Here is a 20,937-nt window from a genome sequence, read left to right as displayed (position 1 = left end):
GGTACCTAAAGCCGTATGGGAATGCTCTGGAGCACAGTACTAAGTACTATATACTAAGTTCTAAGAAAAGATGGTCAAAAAGAATGAAAGAGAGAGCAGAAGTTTGCAATAAGCATAGCAAAAATGAAGTTGTGTTTGTCCATTTGATTAGATGGATGTGTGCTCTTGTCTGACCACATTAAAGATGCTTGGTAGGAACTCATCAGGGACACCAGTGCAGGACAGTTACTTCACTTCAATTCCCATTTATCTTGTGAGCATCATCAACATGCTAATACTGTGTATCTCCTTCTATCTTAGTTCAATCAAATCTCCTGTTTCCCTAAATAAGTAATGCAGGCCTCTGATTTTTTGTTTGTATGATTCCATTGTGTATTCACCAGGGTTCCATGTGTTCACAATATCTTAATATCAGTTTGCTTGAAGTAGGCTGTTGTTTAAGTTGGTTGTTGTTTTCTATCTATTATGAAGTGCAAAGCAAATCAGTTTTACTCAGAGAAAGTAGTTGTGTTTATTGAAAGTGTTTTGAAGTATTAGTCATGGAACTTGCAAATCTGCTGCTGTGTGCAGAAATAACCAATGAAGTCTTGAATAAGCTGTAGCTATTTGTCTGTGTTGAAGGGACAATCATGAAACAAGTAGTAAAATCAAGTGATTTTTCATTTGGCACTTGCTTCACTATGGCTCTCAGTTGTCATTTTAGTTGAAAACTGTATCTGGGCCTGAACATTTAAATTCAGATTTTGGATGAAGGTCTTAATTTTGCAGCTTTGATTGAAAAGTCAGGGCTGGGTTCCTGCTGTGTTAGTTGATGATATCCTTTGAAGTCTGTGAAGTTGTGTCCAGCAGAGAGCAGGAGTTCCACATTACGTGAAAAGTATGATTATTGATTTAGAGGCTTTTGAAAGGAAGGTACTGTGAGGCGCAATGGTATGTATTTTAAAACTGTTCTTTTTTAAAAAAAAAAAAAAAAACACAATGGAACTGTGCAAATTGGAAGATGGCTATTTTAGCATCTGCTTAAAAGCAAAAAGGAGTTATCAAAGCTTGTGAAGATTTCCACCATTAAGGGGCTTAAAGATCAGTATAGCTTGTGAGATGATGGTGCAAAGCAGTTGCTGGAAACCAGGCGGTTATGAGGAGGATGAAGACTTGATGCTTATTTGTTTGGTTAGAGTCTGTGGATATCTACATGCCTATGTATCTATATATATTTCTAGGTGTTAAAGAAGCTTGCAGTCCATAGCATTTGGACCTTGTCTTTTCTAGGGAAAAGAAACAGTACCATTGGCAATGGGATAAGTGACATCTGATTTTTGTTGTCATGATAGTGGATGATGTTTGAAAGGGTGTGAAATTTGGCAGAAGCTCTCTCCTTGTTTGTGACCTCCATGATGTGCCACTGCCGTGAAAGTCCTCCAGTGTCTAATGGGGCTGAAATCTTTCTGCTGCAGAAGGCACTGGCAAGGTTTGTCTCTTTGTGAGACCTCTGCACGTGTAGTTACCTTGGAGATGACTGCCACTTCCTGAATTTGGATGAAGCTGATCAGCATGTTTGAGAGCTACGTAGAGCTATGTATGTATGTGTACCCCCAAGCTTTATTGCACAAGCTTAATTTCTGTAGAAAACCATGAAAAGTATTTTTAAATTACACCGAGTAGAGGGCATTTTACTCTGAACATTCTTTGAATGAGCGCTAACTCCTCACGGGCAGTTCTGGGTCAGAATAACTGTAAATGTGTGCTTATCTCTGTCAGAGGGTGCCCAGCGCTAAGTTTTGTGATTTAGCAGGCATTAAGGTATATGCTTCTTCATCTAGTCAGGGCTTCTCGAGGACTGTGGCAGCCATGGCAGAATCCCAGTTCCACCTCCAGGGCAGGACAGTCTAACATGTACCAATGGTCTTGTCTGTACAAGCATGATTCTACGAATCTGTGATTTATGAAGAAACTTGCTGGTGTGGTATCAGTGCAACTTTCTCCTGTTAGTACTATTATCAATAGGCTTTTATAAGTCCTTATTTCTAACCTAGATCAGATGACTGACATGTGGCTGTGCAGGGAAAAGAAAGCAGCTGTGTGGGCACAGCCAGATAGTGTTTAGAATCATAGAATCATTTAGGTTGGAAAAGACCCTTAAGATCATTGAGTCCAACTGTTAACCTAACACTGCCAAGTTCACTGCTACACCATGTCCCTCAGCACCATGTCTACATGTCTTTTAAATACCTCCAGGGATGGTGACTCAACCACTTCCCTGGGCAGACTATTCCAGAGCTTGATAACTCTTTTGGTGAAGAAATTGTTTCCTAATATATAGGAAAATATATAGGTTTGTTACAATAGAGGCTGTTCAAAGCATTTCTGTTAGGTACAAAAGCACAGTTGTACAGCGCAGTGTAGAGACTGCCCGGACAGAGCAGATTAAAAGTTCTGCCCCAGGCTCTGTTGGACACTTCCAGAGGTGTAACTGGAGTTAGCAAAGTCTCCTGACACATGCTGTCCCTACATGCCATGCACTGTTTCGTGTTTTAAAATCTGGAACAATTTGGGAGGGGAGAACGTCTTAAGCAAACATACATGAACTTTCCAGAACCAAACAGATCTGAAGAAATATTTGCTGATGTTGAAAGTGTGGTGTTCTTCTCACTTCATCACTTACAGCATGATTATTCAATGGCTTTTAAAAAAGGAGCCAGACCAGGAACAAGTGTAGGAGGGAAAGCGGAGCTGTGCTATGCAGGGACGGGAGGGGTGATGTTGCTTCTTAGTGCCCAACCCCATCCTGTTCATCCATCTCCCTTGTGTTTAAGCATGTGGGGCAGGGAGGGGGAGGAATAGAAGAGAGCAAATGTACTTCCAAGAACCTCCCTGTAATCCTTCAGTCTTGTTCCCGCCACCTTCTTTTTACTGCAGTGCTTTATTTCCCTGCACTCTGACTTCTCTGTTAGTGTTCTACTTCCTAGTGGTTTCTCCAGTAATACTGCATTTTCTTTTATTCCTTTCCAGTCCCCCACTTTTTATCAAGGAGGGAGCCAGATTTTTGCCCTCCCAGCTAGCTAGCAAGGGGTAGTGTGAGGGGGAAGGTAGTAATGTCTACCTGGCATGTTGAGGGATATATAATGTGTCTTAGAAGTGGATCACGGCTCATCTTGGGCTTTCTCCTATGCTAAGGCAGGTAAAGATAGGTTACTTCTTGTGGAGAACCTGGAAGAAAGTTTCAGTACATCCCAATATCTGTCACTATCTGATTTTTGTTCACAAAGGCATACCAGATAGCCAAGCAGTCACTGGTGAGGAGAAAACCAGACTTGCAGCGTGAGAGTTGCAAATGGTGAATAAATGGCACTGACAAAGGTGTGAGGTAAAGGCTCTACTGTATGCAGCTGCACTACATCTGGCTTCTGGAACACCTGCTAACCTGTCACTCTTGTGAATTAAAAAAAACACAGTAGATCTTCTGCAATAGGGAAGGGCAGCTTTGCAGGCATGAATTGCTGTTCTTGCTGACAAAACCTCTTTTTAGCCAGAAAGAAAACCATGGGTGACCCAGCCCTCAGTATTGAGTACAGGGGGAAAAGAGAGGAGCAGAGAGATCCAGCACAGGGATTTTGGTTTTGCTGCAGCCTGATGCCCAGGCTGTCCTGCTGGAGACCTCTGAATCCCTAATCTGGTTTTATGGCATTATTGTGTCTTTTCTACTGATGTTCCGGTCAGAGCAGAGTTACAGGACAGCTTTAATGCTATCTAACCTATGTGCCTCAACCTGCCCCATGCTTCACAAAGAAACTTTTGTTTTCCTTCTATGTTTTCTTTGGATCGAGGCCTGGGATATCTGGTAGGTTATCAATTCCTTTTGGTTGCAGAAGGAAGTTTCTCTCTGAGCATTTCCCAATCTCACTTTTTTTTTTTGTTTAAAAATTAATAATGCAAAAAGATAAAAAATTGGAGAAACATGGCTTAGTCATAGTTCTCATCACTGTTGATACAGTTTCACTTGCCCTGCCAGTCTCCTGTTTTCTCTGTTATTCAGTCAAAAGCAATAGGCCTTTGCTTCCTTTTCTCTCTTTACCAGGAAACTGAGGAATTGGGCCTGTTTGTTGTGAATTCCTCTTGGTGTCCCGTGCAGGGAGAGCTCGCGTGTATGGGGAGGAAGGGCAGGGGGGAATTGCCTACTGTAAGTGATCTGCTTTGCCTTTTTTAATATCTTTGTGACAACCACATATTTTAAAAACATGTATAAATATTGACAATGTGAACATACTGTACCAGCTGACGCCTTTCAAAGACATTGTATAAAACGTTAAGCCTGCCTGTCACTCATGGACCGTTTCCTCCTTCAGCCTGTGTTCTTCCACAGCTGATTGCAGTGACAGGCTTCCCCCTGAGGCTTCCCTGGCCACGGGATTTCCATGCTCTTTGCAGTTCCTTCTGCAACCAGTGTCTCTGCGAATGATGCTGGGATTCACCAAAGCATGCCGAGGGCAGGCCACAAAGCACAGTAGCCTGGTAGCTCACGTGGAGAACTGGGACCAGCTGAGAATGAGCAGGCTTGGACACGGTAGCTGCGTTAATGCTGGAAACGGGAGTTGGCCTGGTATAAGCACCACACTGATGACACTGTAGTGCTGCAGGTAGCTCATTTGCAGCGAGTTCAGTTTTCTAGCTGTAACCTTGTGTGTTGGGAACCACTTCCAGCTCTTCTTCTGCCTTAACTTCATTGTGCAGGCATCCATTGGCTCCACTGGCTGGGTCGGCACTTTACTGCAGTTACTGGGCCTAGTGAACGCTAAGAATCACTGGTAATTAGCCAGGGAAAATAGCCTAGCTTTAGCATTTATAACAGTAATGAATGTCTTTTTACCTTTGTAAGTGCAGTGTTTGCTGCTTATCAAGAAGAAACCTCTTCATATACTCTTTTCTCCTCCCTCTTGTCTTTTGTGTTTGTCATGGACATATGTTGTTGGCAATTGGAGGAAGCTGTAGCTCTGCTTTGGAGACGTGAATGCTTCTCTCATCTTACAGTGCCCCAGAATGTTTCTGTAGTCTTCTGACCTTGGAAACAACATGGAATGAAAAAACTTGGAAAAAAGCCAGAAGTTTACCAGACGAATCAGTAGCATTGAAAAAGGCTCTGTACAGCCTATACCACAAACTCAGGGGATGAAGTCTTTGCAGGACCTCAGAAACCTGAAGTGATGCTCCAGGGAAAGAACTGGTCACAGCTGATTTTCTTGATCACTTGTATCTTTTTGAAAAGCGTGCATCATTAGGGCTGGTACTTGGTTTTATTTTCATGCATTTTTTTTTTAAACTTGTTTGACTGCAGCATTTGTCCTTTCTCTGACTGACATTTTGGGCATGAATGTGCAGCGCATGCACAATCACACGTGTAGGACACGTGTATTGACTCTTAGATGCAATATATGCACGTCCCTAAAGCGGACATTGGTATGCACAGAGCTGAAATTAATCCTCAGACAGAGAGACACTCAAGTCTAGACACAGGTACAGTTTTCTATAGATTCTGTCTCAGTGGTGTCACCAGCTGGCTGAACAGCAGGTCTGTTGAAAAGGACTTGGGGGTAACAGTGAAGGCTGAGATATATATGAGACAGTAGTGCGTGCTCATGGCAAATGAAGCGAAACCATGTATTTGGTTACATTAGAAGCAGCATGGCCGTCAGATTGAGAGAAGTTATGAGCATTGCTGAGGCGGTAGCTGGAATACTCTATTCAGTTTTGGGCCTCCCAGTTCAAGAAAAATACTGAGAAACTGAAGATCTAACAGAGGGCTACCAATGTTGTTAGGGACTTAAAACACATGGCCTACCGCAAGGAGAGTTTGAAGGAGCTAGTCTTGTTGAGACTGGCAAAGTGGACACCAAGGTGCTACCTAAAAACTACCTATAACTTCTTTAAATGGAGCTGCAAAGACGACAGAGCCAAGCTCTTCTAAGGAGCGGCAGATGGTATAACATTGTACAACAACCATAAATTGCAGCTTTGCTGGTTTAAAGATGGGACATCAGGAAAATCATCTTTGCTTGAAGGGTAGGGTGGCCCTGGGACAAGTTACCCAGAGAGATGTGGAATTTCTGTGCTGGGAGGTTTTTGACATATGGCTTTTTGAGACAGAGCACATGATCAAATACTGGTGATAGTCCTGCTTCAGGTGAGAGTTTGTATGTGGTGACCCTGAAGATTTCTTCGCAACCAACTTTTTTTTTTTTTAATTGATACTTATGCCTCAGTTATTCTACATAACTGGAATAAGTTTCACCATGAAAAAACAAACACAAAGCTGTCAATTTATAATGTTCAGGCTATGTAATAAATTCTGTAGTATACAATTAATCTTTTTTTTATTTTTTAGTGTGGTGCTGTTGGCCTCTGCATCCCATCCAGCAGGTAAAGTGGATTAAGTTGTTCCTTTCTTAAGTTTCCATATTACCTTTCATCTCCATGCATATTTTTAGAGGCCAAACCCTATAGGATTTTAGCCCTGGTATTCTACAGGAATATGACCAATAATATGATATCATGTAGGAAGAGGAGAGGAGGGTATATAACACTGTGTAATTTGCGTGATATTTACTAACACCTTTCTTAGCTGCCCTTTGCAAAGAAGCAGCATAGGACAGACAACAAAGAACACCTTTTGAGGTTGTGCATAGTAAAGAACAAGGATTCCCTAGGAGAATATGTCCTCTTCAGAGCAGTGTCCCAGCAGTCCATGTAGAACTGTTTCCTCCTCTGCATTACCCTCAATGCTGTGCAGAGATTTCATTTTGTTGCTTTCATAAAATGCATCCATCACTTGAGCCCATGGCGGGATTTGAAGTAGCAAAAATTCAAAGGCTAAAAATGGAGAAATTGAGTGTTTGATGGTGGGTAATATTCATGTTATACTGGTGTTTAAATAGTTAGAAGGATAAAGATGATCATCTGTTGCTTTCCCTAGACTTTTGCTCAGTCAGAAAAACAAAGGAAGAAGCATTTAAATAAACATAAATTCTCCCTTTTGCCTGGTGGTGCATATTGTGTATATAGCATTTCCCCACCAGGATAGACAGACATGTTAAGCAACATAGTCCTGCATTTCCAAAAGTGAAAGATGGTGCTTCCTCTGAATTTATAGAGCCAAGAGCAACTAGGGTCCAGGTTCCTGGAAATGCAAGTACTCGAGAGCTCTGCTTGGATCTGGTAGAACTTTGTTAAACCTCTCAACTTGCTCTGTGTGACAGAGTTCAAATGCCAGAGGGGGAGGCAGCCAACATATGTCTGTTTCCTGTTGCTTCAGTAGGAACTATCATGAGCTGTGTAATAAAAGAAGTGGGTATGTGTGTGTCTATCCACTGGCAACTGTTGCTTGAGCAGGATCTTCTGTATACTAGCAAAGAATGCTCTTACATATCCCGTTCCCCTTTTTCAACCTGGCTAGAAGCAAGGTCAGAGAGAAATCATTAAACACATTAGAAATGTGGAAAGCATCATAAATGAAAAGTCAGCCAGCTGTAAAGGCTCAAAGGAATGTTAAACGAGTAATGTTCATATAATTGCTGTTTCCCTGCTTGTAACAGTGGGTAATTTTCTTCCCCTGTGTTCCACTGAGTATATTGCTTTGTCCCTCAGGTGATCTCTTCAGTGCCTTGGACTTTCCATTCCTGTACTTCTACAGGTTTCATAGCAGCTGCTGCGCCAGGTAACGTCTCTATAACAGGACATGTGAATGTTTTCAAGATAAGAGATCCCATTGACTTCCAACCTTGACTCTCAGTTAAAAATTTTGGAGCGTGCAAAACCTTAGTTATACTAGTTTCTGCTGGAATAAGCCAGTAAGACCACAGAGAGTATGTATCTCTGCATATCTGTGGATTCTCATTTGAAGGCCTGAGATTCAAATATGCTGGAAGTATGCGTGTTTATTTGAGTGAGCGTGTTCTGATCAGGAGAGTTCCCAGTCACCAGTAAGATCATTTTTACCTAATGTAGCAAAGCTTTGATAAATAGCATCTCTCAAATGCTTCTCAAGTCGGATTAGCCCTTGTAAAACTTGCTGTTTGCAGTGATTACAAAGTATTAGTCTTCAGCAGTATATGGGTGTACATGGATTTAGTTGTCTGTACATCTTGTTATTTGGCAGAATGTTTTTTTTGGGTAAAAGGGAAAAGCTTTAACAAGCATTCCTTCATTTTGAGTAGCAAAAGTTCACTGCCCAGTAGTGTAATTCTCACAGGACAATGTGAGTATGTTTTCTATAGGTCTTAATTATCTCAAAAAAATTTATTCCTGTCTTTCCCCGCCTGTCTTTTGCCAAATGGAAGTATTTTCTTTTAGAGGGGGAAAAAATACTTTCATGCTAACTGATGGGAAAAATATTTCCTGATTGTTAGGGATTTTCTTAATTGTATTCATAATTTCCATTAAAACGGGATATTAAAAATGGTGGTTAAATAATTTCCCTATGTACGTTTTTTTTTGTATGAAAGTGTCGTTTTTCAAGGGTGGACTATCTGCATTACAAGTAACTTGCAATTAAGTATTAATGAATAAGTTGTTCCACAGTAGGTAGGTGAAATCTATTTCTTCTCGAAGGCAAGGTCTAACTGGAGGCACTATGGGATATCTGTCTAGCCCAGATATTGGGCTAGATATATCTAGATATCTCTTCACTTCATTAGAATTTTACCACTGTTGTAGCCTCCCACTTCTGTTTCCATTGCCCCAGCTTCAGTACGTGTATAGTAGACAGCACTGTACACTACAGCAAGTGGAAAGGAATAGTTAGGTAGAGAAACAAGCATTTCAGCTGCTCTCCTACATCTTGTAATCTAGTGTCCTTGTGATGTAAAGGATTCAAAGGAAAACCTCTACAATGTAAAGTAAGGGTAACTGATGCAGCTAAACCTACTACCTGTGCAGAATGTCTGAAGCATTAGCAGTAAGGTGCAAAGTGCTGCATTTATTTAACAGAAGAAATCGGTGTTAACTGTAACATCAATATTTCAGGTATTATGATTAACTGTTTCACTTTTTGTCTCTGAATTTGTCTCTGAAGTCCTTCTCAGCAGGGCAGAAGATGTGGAACAAACTTAAGACAGCTGCAGGACTTTCAAAAGTTTGTGCAATGCTGCTTCATTGAACTCACTGATTTCTCAGAGTGGAATGCTCTACTGTTCAGCACTTCTCTGCAACAGGGAGCCGAGTTTGGGTTTATCTTTTACCATGAAAGCAGCATCTGCTTTCTTGGGTCCAGGCACAGTGGATAGTCCTTTGGGGTCTCATGTTACGGCTCAGTGTAAAACCCTAGTACCTCCTACTCCTGGGCAGTTATCTAACCCTACTGTTTGGTGTGTCAAAAACACCTGTACTGACATGTGGCTGAGACGCAACTTTGCCACATGTACTGAGCAGGGAACAGAACTTGTCTGAGGTGCTGGAGCCCAGCATGGAACTTCTGACCTGGGGAGCTACTATCTTCCACCCTTCCTGCTATTGCAGAGAGGGCACCAACTGCATTGCATCAGTATCCAGAAGAGCATACCTTCTTTGAATACCAAGGCAGTTTTTGCCACACTAGCTATGTGTTGTGTTGATCCTATCTCCTTTCCCATGCAGCTTCTCACAGTACTTTATAATCTCTTATGCATCTCAACCAGCCACACAGTAATTTGTACCTTACATATTTTGAAGTCCTCTTCTATTCCCTGCTTGCCGGTTTACACTATTTCACTGGTTCACAACCAGTGGGTTGTAAGTATGTCACAAGTGAAACAAAATCCGGAGCCAAAGCTTGTAAGCTCTGTGAGGTCCAGTGAGATGTGGAACAGAGTTTCCTTAAGCGTAGTCTTGGCTACAGGGGCAATGAGGACTACTGTCCTCTATGACTTGAGAATCAAAATTCACTTAATTGTCAGTGGAGAGCTTTGGAGTGTTCTGTTCCTAGCACTACTGAGTCATCTGACTATTTGTTATACAGTAGAGATGTATTTGACTTCCTAATTGGAATTTAGGCTTCATGAAGTTTAAACAGCTTGAAAGCTTCAGGCAGAAACTTTCCAGTGGTTATTTTTTCAGTTCAAGGCTCTGTGGAGGTTGAAGTGAGTTAGCTGCCAAACATGTGTGGCTCCTGTTGAAATTAGCATTGCCTTTATTCAGAGCCATTTCAATGCCTGAAGTTAATATTTCACCTCATGTTTCCAATAATCTCTACTTTTCTGATTATGCAAGTGCATTAGAGTCCAGGCATAAGAGTGTCAGACTTACTTTACTCAGACTCTAGCCACTGACTGAACAAAACCCAAGATGTACTAGACATAATGTAAGCTCTTTGTCCACCAGCTTTCTTTCTCCAAATGGGATTAACACTGCTTGAAGGGTGACTGTTCAGTTCTGCGTTAGGAAAACCAAGATGGCTGTAAGAGGTTGCTTAGTTGAAATTAAGAGACTTTATTAACAAACTTTCTCCATCCTTTGCAGTGGACTGTTGGGATTCTTTCTGATGTTGCACACGGTGAAGCTAAAAAGCAGCACAACCTCAGGGCAATATGCAGCATGGACTTTCCTTGCAAAGGTAAGAGAAAGACTGTCACAGGAACACAGTGGATCTGTGGTTCTCCCAAGAGAACTGAGGAATTTTTGCATCTCTCTGGTTTCCCTTGCTGTTCCTGTTTGATGCTCCTAGGGCCTGTCTGTGCAGCCTGCATGTAGACTTGAGGCAACAAATATCAGGCGCGTAAGCCAGGATTACGCTGGTTATTGCAGCTAAGAATTTGGCCTACTGAGTCCCAGTAATACAGATTTATACTTTCCAAAGGTGTTTTGGAGAACTATACTCCTTCTGAGAGTCTATGCAACAGCCATTGTTTCCAGTGTGTCTTCCCAGAGCCAAGAGTTAAAACTAGCTCCCTGAGGGTCAGTACCAAAACTCCCACTGCTGTCATTGCAGGGGAGAGTGGTGGATGTCATTTGCCTTGACATTAACAAGGCTTTTGACAGTATCTCCAACAATGTTCTTATATCCAAATTAGACTGTTACAGTCTGGATGGGTAGACAATTAGCTGGATAAAAAAAATGATTGGATGATCAAGCTCAGAAGGTAGAGATTGATGATTCCTACTCTAACCAGAGGTTTGTGACAACTGGAGTAGCACAGGGGTCTGTCCTGGGACCCATTCTGTTTAACATCTTTATTGAAGAATCAGAAGTAGAACGCATTGACGTTTGCAAAGGACACCAAACTGGGAGGAGCATTCAATAATACTGAAGGACAGGGTTTCCTTCCAGAGGGACCTGGAGAGGCTGGAGGAATGGCCTTACAGAAATCTTACAAAATTCAGCAAGGACAAATGTGTCGCCCTGCACATGAGAAGGAAGAGCCCCTGGCAATAATACAGGGGACACTGGATGGCTTAGAAGCAGCTCTGTGGAAAAGGACCCAGGGGCTTTGGTAGACAGCAAGCTCAACATGAGCCCTGGCAGCTAAGAAGGCCAAAAGTATCCTGGGTTGTACTAACAGTAGCACAGGCAGTAAATTAATGGAAGTGATCATGCCCCTCTACTCAGCACTTGTTAGACCACATCTGGAATAGGGAGTCTCATTTTAGGCACCTCAGTGCAAGGAAGACATTGATAAACTAGAGCGAGTTTAAAAAGTCAGGGGGCCAGAGCGCTTGCCTTTGTGAGGAGCAGCTGCTGGACCAGGTTTGTTCAGCCTGGAAGAGAGACAGCTTTGGGACCACCTAACAAACAGCAGCCATCCAGTAGCTGTGCAGAAATTATCAAGACACATCCAGGCTCTTCACAGTGGTGCGTGGAGTGGGATAACAAGCGTAAGTTGAAATGAGAAGATCAGATTGGGTATAAGGAAAAACTTTTTCACTCCGAGGACAAGTCAGGCAGGGGCACAGGTTGCCCAGGGAGGCTGTGCAGTCTCCGTCTTTGAAAGTTTTCAAGACTCAACTGGACAAAACCCTTAGCAACCTGGTCTGACCTCCTGAGGTCCATTCCTACTGGAATTATCCTATGATCTGCAGATCTAGGATCTGGCTGTACTTGATTTAAGTTATTAACAGCTCATTTGTTAAATTATCAGTGTAAATGGAGTTAGAAGAACTTGTCAGACACTTTTTCCCTGGTTAGATTTTACTTTGTTTCATCACTCTCAGCTAGGTCATCTGAAAACCACAACCTTCCTACGTGGTTTGTGATCACAGCTTTCCTACTACAGTGAATGAAGCTGTTACCTTAAAAAAAAAAAAAAAAAAGTAGACTTGCATAATATGCTTGTTTAGAAACTGTAGTCAAATAAGTCTTTAGTTTTTCTGGGGATAACAAGCAGGGAGTGATATGGCTTGTTTTGTGCTTTGCAAGCTGTTCCACACTGTACAAGTCACAGAGTTTCTCACCAGTTTGAATTTCTTCCAGACATTCTGACTGTGCAGATTTTAGTACATTAGCTTTCTTCTTGCTTCTTGGTAGCAAGTCAACAGATCTAAAGCTTGTTCTTGGATCTTTTTTTTTTTTTTTCTTTCTTTTTTTTTAACATTCTGGGTTGGAGATGGTAATAGCTGGCTCTGCTGGTAGGTATTGTGAATAAGGAGAAATGGTTCTACATGTGGTATTTATGACCTATCTGGAAAAAAATGCAGGCAAAGATGTGTTGTGAAATACATATTTTAAGTAGATTTGGGTCCTTCCCAGATGAAGTGGATCAGAGCCACAAAGTCTGGACTGGATCAAAGCTTTCCTGAAGTTCAAGAGTTTCTAGATCTGTGGGGTTTTGGCCAACTCTAGACATAAATTAGACAAAGTTTGTTATAGCCACTGTTGTCAATGAAGTTATGTGCCTTTATAGCAACTAAAGATTTGTCCCTGTGTCACTATGATAATTTAGTCTGTTCTTCAGCCTTAAAAGTCTGTTTGTTAATGTGTACGGTTTAATTGTCTTTCTTAGGAAGGTTTTTGTAACAGAGCAAATTAGTCCTTTTCCTGTTGTAGCTTTAACTAGGTGCTCAAATTACATGGCTTGAGTTCAAAGAGGGGAATAAGTAATAAGGACATGAGATCTGTCTGTAGCACTGATAATTTTATCAAAATTAGCAGTTCCCCTAATATCTTTTGCTAGTGTTTTAAAGCTTGCTATAAGAATAGCCTCTCTCATACCCATCTAAAGCAGCATGAGGAGCACTGATGAACTGCTGCTCCAAGTGCTAAAATGCAGCTGATTTTGGGGTAAGTCAGTGAATGCTTGAAAAATTCGCTAAAACTATACATCAGTTTTAGAACAGGGATAAAAAGAAACTGCAGAGACAGACACGGATAGGCAGAAAGCAAGAGCTGAACTGGAGCTTGTCTACAAGGGTAGGGGCTGATCTCCCAGCTCTTGCAAAATTCTCACAAGGTATCTTGTAGCTCTAAGGAACCATAAATCTACATATGGGGTAGTTAAGAAGAGTCTTATCTATCTGATCACTAATGCTGCTTCCTGCAGGTGTTTGGAAGTGTTAAAGCTGCATACTGATCCAGCCCACCATTGCTTGGATATGAGAACTGTCTCAATCACATCTTAAGTCATCAGACGTGCAGAAAAGCAGTATTTAAGTAGTACGGTAAAAATCTGTTTAAATCCAAGTGTGTGACTCCCTTTAAAAAAAAAAAAAAAGGGAAGGAAGTTAATGTGGATAAAGAATAAAGATAGAAACGGTTTGAATCTGGACTTGCAGAATGAGATACAGTGGAAAAAAAACAACAACAGCTTTGTGTTCCCACATGAGCATTTTTCTTGGATTGAGTAGTGCCCTAGATCATCCTCTTAATCTCTCAGACTGACTGGAGTTTTCACCAGCAGTTGGAAAGGAGCAGCATTTGAGGCCAGAATTTGTTTATCTTGCAAATGAGCCAAGAAAGGAGAACGCTGTAGTCCTCAGACAGCAGTGCAGGCCTCTAGGGAGGTGCAGAGAATCAGAAAATCTGTTTTCCATTTGGATGCTTTGTACCTATATGACTGATGAGCTGGGGCTGAGATCGTTGCCATCACTTCATTTCTTGTAAAGTGCCGATAGACCAATAAACTAACCATGAGATCTGATTGGGCCTGTTTTGCCAATTCAAAGAGACATTCTTTGTGAAGCCCACATATTTGGCCTCCCTGCCCTCTAATTTTTCATTCACTTAAAAACTGGAGCTGGGTCATAACTTGTTTTTATGACACTTACTTTGGCTGCGGCGATTTAATCATTGTATGAGGTTTTTAAATTCTTCCCCATAATGATTTCTGACAGCTTTTGTGTCAAAGCATTGCTTTGTGCAGAGACAGACGAAACACAGGTTTCATCTCTGTGTATAGCCCTGTGTGATATTCATAATGACATGCTCTCTGCACTTTTGCTGTGAAAGCAAATAGTGTGTGTGTTAGTCATATATGTATAGATTCATGAGAAATGCCAAAAAATTGCTGAAGTGACCTGTAAAACAAAAAAAATTGCTTTTAAGAAGCCTGAGAAATATGGAATACTTTGTCATAGCCTTGCACAGATTTGATCCCAAGAAGAGCAAGGATTTGAACCTATACTGAGATTTCTTCTTTTAGTTTGAAAGCTATGCTAGTATCATGGGTCATGCACTGGAAGAAGCATCTGGTGAGAACACTAATGAGCTCTGACAGTGCTGTCAGTGAGTTTGTTTAGATTAAGGCTGCCAATCTATATCTGGTGATGAAACCTGTTAGTGTCTTCAAAAGTTAAGCAGCAGAAATCATTTAAAACATGAATAGAAGGGGAAAATGGTATTTCAAGAAAATTTCTTCAGCAAGATACTGGTTACTCAAGTCATACTCTTGTGTCATGTTTAGTGTCATCCCAATAAACTTGTAGTAGGGAATTCAGCATGTTTCCGATAGGAACCTATTGAGAGAGCTTGTTGTAAAGAGGAAGAATAAATGGGAAGATCAGTAGAAAGTGGATTTTGGATTCTCTCTTTCTTCGTCCCTCCTCTGAAGAAATGAAGTTGGATAACTGAAATCAAGTTGCTTTGAATTTTACATGGGTTTTCTTATGCATTGGTTGGAAGAAAATTTAAATTAATCTGATCAGGAGTATGCAGCTCTTTTCTGTACGGCCATCCCATGCACCATTACGTAATCTCTAATGTATCCAAATAGTGTTGGAGGCTCCCTGATACAGAAAAGCATCCCCTGACAACTGCTTTGGTTCCTTGTTTGTTACCTTTAGAAGTGTTTGCCCCAGGTCACCCTATATTTAATGCTGGCTGCCAGGCATCGCGAAAGTACTTTTGCAGGAGCGTCTGAAAGAGTATCTTATTTGTGGGTCTTATTTACCTAACTGTAGCCCATTGTACTTATACCCCAGCAGTTTTAGTCCTCCCCCAAAATATGTAACAGCTCTTCAGAATGCGTCCTGTAGTCTTTGCTTTTATATTTTGTGTCTGTGTATCTGCTTCTTTGGTCCCCATGGTGTCTTGAAGAGAATGGATAGATGAGATCCATCTTCATGTCAGAGCAAAAAAATGATGATATCCCTCTTACAGACTGGAAAAGTACTGATGTTTTATATTAAAGCAGAAATTCTTTTTCCTGCTTCTCATAAAATGGAGAGGCCACAACTGCAAGTCTTCTGGGGCTCCTAGCCTGGTTATGCTCACTGCACCTCTCTTCACAGATAGCGTTTCACATGAGAATTTTATCTGCTTTAATTCCAGGGGCAAACCAACCAAGAGAAATAAAAGGAATTCAAGTTTTTTTTCCAGTTTTTTTGCAGTCTTAAAGCCTCTGCTAAAGCGTGTGCTTCTATTTGTGTATCTCTAAATTCCTCTCTCCCCGCTGCTTAGCGTGCAAGTGCTATAAAATATTCTGGTCCAGAATGTCAGGTCCTTACTTCTGCTGAGGGCTGTTTGTTTGCAGAAATGGGTGTCACTTTAAGAGTCCTACCATCGGCACCTTCTGAAGCAAATGGCTCTCCTTGTTCATCTCTGCCCTAATGGGAGAGGGTTCTAGATTAAACAAACTGCTTAAAAATTTTGTATGTATATCATAACCAGAACAAGAATGTGTTTGGTTATCCAGCACTTGCCCACTTGGTTATTTTGTAGACTGAAGTAGTGTCCTCTTTGCATGCTGCTGTGCTCAGACAAAAGTGACAGTGAGATTCTTGGCTGAAAATCACATTGCTTTCTTGGCTTGGACCTCATAAAGCTTTATGCAAAAATGTCATAAACTCCCACTGGTGTTCCATAAACACAGTGCATTTTCATTGGGCAAAGATCCTGCACTGCATGCAAGGCTGTCTCAAGATCTGTCCAGCCTGGAAATACTGCACAGCTGCAAGCCAAAGCCCTGGGAGACAGGGAGAATTGTGTGCTAGACCTGGCTGGACTCTGCTGGTAGGTACTGTTCATGGCACCAGTGTGGTCCGAAGTGCATCTCTAAAAGAGGGAGCTTCCATGACCCTAAAGCTTTCAAGTATGCCAAGAAAGGGTTCATAAAACAAAAAGTCAGCTTCTTCCATCTATGCACCTTGTGTACTCTTATGCATGTGGATATGCGCACACACATATGCATAAAGACAATTAAAAATGGTGAAAATCCTTATTCATTTGTGGTTGGTCCTCACTGTATGTATTATGTACATTTATTCTTGACACATATATTTGATTCCTCTGAATCACCATGGGGACTAAGCAAATACCTTGGAAAAGAAAATGTATTTTTCTGCTGAGCTTAACAAGCAGATAAGGCAATCGGTGTGCTCTTAACTGCATCTTAAGGGTCTATAAAGAAGACCAGTTGCTGAAACCTTTAAAGTATAGGTTTTCGAGTAGTTTCCATGGAGACAGCTTGATAGTTACGTTGTAGCATCCAACACTAATTGCACCATATAATTGTTGGGAAGACATCAGTCTCCATAACAACTCCTTTGTGTGCTACATGACCACTAAGCTAAGTGGCACAGGCTCCCAAGGGCACTAATGCAACTTAAGGAAGCTGTCTTGTAAGAATAGCCGAGGCTTGGAGATTCTGAATCTCCAGGTAATGGAAAATTTTAATATGTACACTAAGAGGTGTTTTAGAGGGCTGCAGTGGTGTATCCATTGCAAAGGGCAGCTACACAGCTTTTGAGCATGACATGGTCACACAAATACGTACATAAAGTTATGTGTTATAATTTGGGGGTAGTATCGCAGCACAATTTTCATCTGTGCTTGATATAGTAAATCCAGTCTCAGCAGACATTAATTGATAGATTGAGCCCCAAGAGATGCTCTGAATCAGTTTGTTTCCTTTTATCCATCATGATATCCATTTGAAGTGCGTCATGTACATTTGGTACTGTCATTCTCTTGAACATAAAGCTAACTGCAGAACCACTAGCTTGGAGCGTGTCTTTGGAAGGTATTTTTTCACCCCTACCCTTGACAAACCGTCTCTATATACTTGACAGGAGAAAATGACAATTTAAAAGTAGATTTTGTCAAACTTAACAGAATGTTGAATTGCAGAGGATACAGGTTCATTGATTCCTCTGTATAACAGATTCCTAGTCTCTCATGTTTTTATTTGGTCTCCTAGAGTTACTTACATATGTAGAGCTGAGGCTGGGAGATGAATCGTAAGTGTGACAAAGAGAAGACAAAAGAATGAGGATTGTTTTGGAAATCGTTTCCGTTGTTAATGTACTGATGTAAATGCCAAAATTATATGGGAGAACTGTGCACTATATAACATACAAATGTAGAAGGTTTCAAAGCTAGCTAAGGCTAGGCTTCCAGAAACAAGCAAAAATAGCCATATTCTCTTGTGTGGGTTCCCTGTTCTTTTCAGGATTGCTAGCTGCTTTTTTGATTCTTAAAAACCTTCATGGGTGAAATGCCTCTGGACTGCCTCACAAATCTTGTGCCTGATCATTGGCGTCTCTGATGGGCACTTGGTGTCACACTCCATGTTGCTTTCTTCAGAAACTTCTCATGTTAGTGAGCTGCTGCTGTCTGAAATGGGGCTCCCTGTCTTTCTCTTCCTCTCCCTCCCCAACTCAGAACCAACGTTTGCAAAATATCAAGTGTGTTCATTTCTCAATCCCATCTGTACACCTGTTTAAGGATTAGATTTTGACTTTCAACAAAAGTTGGCAAACAGCCTTAGGGCTCGGGGGGATAGTGGGCAGACTGAATGGCTTATGGCCTGTCCCTGAAATATGTGCTGCTCAGGGAGATCACACAGCCTTCAATCAATCTTAGGAGATGATGGTGAGCTGTTCTTGTCCTGTCCACAGTGAGCACGGAGAGGAAGAGGGCAGAGTCCACCTTTCTCTCCATGCATGTTGCTGGGGATGGTTGTCCTAAGCGGGCAGAAAGGAATGGGTCTTCTTGCTGAGTCTTCCCCACCCTTTCTGAGGGAATGGGAGGCCAAAGACTATCGTCAACTATAGTCGCTTCTGTCACTGTCTTTCCATGCACGGGATGTGCAGGGATTGCTAAGGCGCGCAGGGCTTAGTGTGTAACTTTGTGACATTGCTCATAAAAGGCATTGCTCAAAATGGATTAGCTGTTAATGTTTTAAAAAAACATTTTTGCAAGTATCACATTTTTTAAGGTTTCTGATTGAATATTTTGACCTTTTGTAACAGTAAATGGTTAGAAAGCCCTGCAAGGACTTTTGGTTTTGAATGGAAAAAAATAAAACCTTAAAGAATACCAATTCTAACTTGCAGTCCTTAGCATAATAATAATAGCATGTTGATTTCTTTCCATTACATCATTACTAAAACAGCATAAACACAGCAGAGAATGGCAATGCAGAGACTGTGTCTCTGTTATTATTGTTGGGTTGCACAGAAAGGGGTCAGCGGGGAGATTTAGTTATCTGGTCTGGGAATTGTTTGTTTATGAATTAGGTTTTCCCAAAGGAGTTGTGAGATGGGAAATACAATAGGAAATGGACTTTATACATGCACAGAAATACCAAAACTGTAAGTGTCATGTGGGAGAGAGGTTGATGGAAAATTGCTATTTTTGCTAACAAATTTAAAAAAAAACTTGATTACGCATCCTGAAGTTTCCTATGCTATTTTTGATATTAGTGATATCCTTCACAGAGTTCTGAGTTAGTCATGACAGAAAAATGTTTTACATCTGATAATGTTGACAAGGAACATAAGCACTTCAGATGTTTCTATAGATTTTAACAATGGAAAGATGCATTATATTGCTTTTCACTAAAATACTGCCCTTAAGCTAGGCATCCTCATTGGTTCTGGTAATATCCTTGAACCCTTTCAGCAACATTTATGCTTTCCATGTGTAAGTAAAGCAGCATGCCTGGATCTGTTCTCTGATAGCAGTGATACTGGGGGCGAGAAGAGGTTTGAAGATGTACTCAAAAACCACACGGGTCTTGAACTCACAATGGCCTCAACCTGCAGTGTTCAGCCTGAGACCTTTGGGCAGTCTAGCACAGAAAGAGCAGTCACTGAGGATATGTGAAGTATCCTACCCAGCTCAAGAATTATCACAGCCAGTGAGCGGTCTATTCTTAAGGATATTGTCTTCCACCACAGTGCCAATGTATTCTGCCTCCAGGAAACTCAAGTCAATTTTCCTTTGCTGCATGGACTCCAGCTGCCAGCAACTTTACACTCTGCCTGCTCAAACCAGCTTTTTTTCCTCCTGGATGCCAGCTGAGCCACTGCTGTGGGAGGTCACTCTGCCTGTGCAGAGTTTGGAATTGCCTCCTCTCCCGCCTTCAGTCAGAGGTCCTGAGGTCCTGATACTGCAAAGCAGTTATAGTAACCGTTTCTGGTTGATCTGGCTACTGGCCCACCCACTGGCATCTAGCACTTGGGAGGAAGATAGACATAGGCAGATGCTGAGCTCGGTCCTTCCCCCTTTTGTGCCAGATGTACGGAGCAAACTCTCAGTTCGCCTGTTCAATGCACCGCCTAAGTGTGCCAATGACAAGCACGGTTGTCTGATCCGGGTTATGAGCCTTCTCTGTCTCTTTATGGTAATCGCTGTTTCATGATCTCATAAGGGTTAGATGAGGTGAAGAATAACTTGGAATGCCAGAAGACTAGCTCTTGTTGAACTTAACATAAGATGAAGCGTATTTTAATGTGGTATTTTACAGTGGCAGAGTGTTAGAACAGCTGGCTGCTCCCCAAAGCTGAAAAGCAATACTTTTCAGATCGGATAGAAAAAATAATTCTGTAACACGGTATACTATATTACTAACCAGTAAAGTTCAGGGTATCAAACAGAAGATAATACTGAGACAATTGACTGAGTAAAAGCACAGAGAGGCGTATATTTTTTACAGGTTCAGATCTGCTCAAAAGGTTTCAGTGACTGGTTTGCTAGTAATTTCAGCAGAAGCAGACATTATTTGTAAATCTTTCTAGGACAGAAGTGGAAAGATTAATAAACTGCATGCCACAGTATGCAAGTTTTGTATCAGCTAAAGGTCAAAATGCAAATCCCTCCTTTTCTCTGATGTGCACATCAGCTGCAGACTTCCTGCATTAGGGGAGGATCATAAATTCTCCTGAATTATCTGCCATCAACCAGTATGTGATTAAACAAACCCTTGGTCCACTCCAGTTGGTGTCCATGATCCTAATGGGTCAAACACTTCACTGCTGTTGTTGCTGTTCCAATGCTTACTCCATTACACAAATATTTAATAATTCATAAAATAAGAATGAGATGATGAATCACATTGCCCTATCAACTTCTGAGCTCAGAGGTTTCAGGGGAGAGACTAAATGGCAGGAGCAGTTTCAGGCCTTTGCAGTAATGGGGCAGCATGTAAGGAAAAGAGACTCCTCGACAGGCTGAAATGACAGAGAAAAAGTACAGTTAAGCATTACAATGTGTGAAGCATTTATAGGAAACAGGAGGCATTTGGTATAACCTGGAAATACAAG

General features: G+C 41.4%; 1 protein-coding gene across 1 annotated transcript in view; it reads left to right on the top strand.

The window, feature by feature from the left end:
- The window catches only part of TMEM241 (transmembrane protein 241), a 39,901-nt gene extending 28,845 nt beyond the window's left edge, over window positions 1-11,056 (top strand). The window contains exons 11-14 of the mRNA XM_009886654.1: window positions 6,377-6,411; window positions 7,636-7,705; window positions 10,483-10,576; window positions 10,952-11,056. Coding sequence (XP_009884956.1) covers window positions 6,377-6,411; window positions 7,636-7,705; window positions 10,483-10,576; window positions 10,952-11,056 — 304 coding nt within the window. The remainder of the gene's footprint in view (window positions 1-6,376; window positions 6,412-7,635; window positions 7,706-10,482; window positions 10,577-10,951) is intronic.
- Window positions 11,057-20,937: the final 9,881 nt, after the last annotated feature.

This window comes from Charadrius vociferus, unplaced genomic scaffold, assembly GCF_000708025.1.
Source record: "Charadrius vociferus isolate BGI_N301 unplaced genomic scaffold, ASM70802v2 scaffold45, whole genome shotgun sequence".
NCBI lineage: Eukaryota > Metazoa > Chordata > Aves > Charadriiformes > Charadriidae > Charadrius > Charadrius vociferus.
This window is presented reverse-complemented; position numbering and strand designations above follow the sequence as displayed.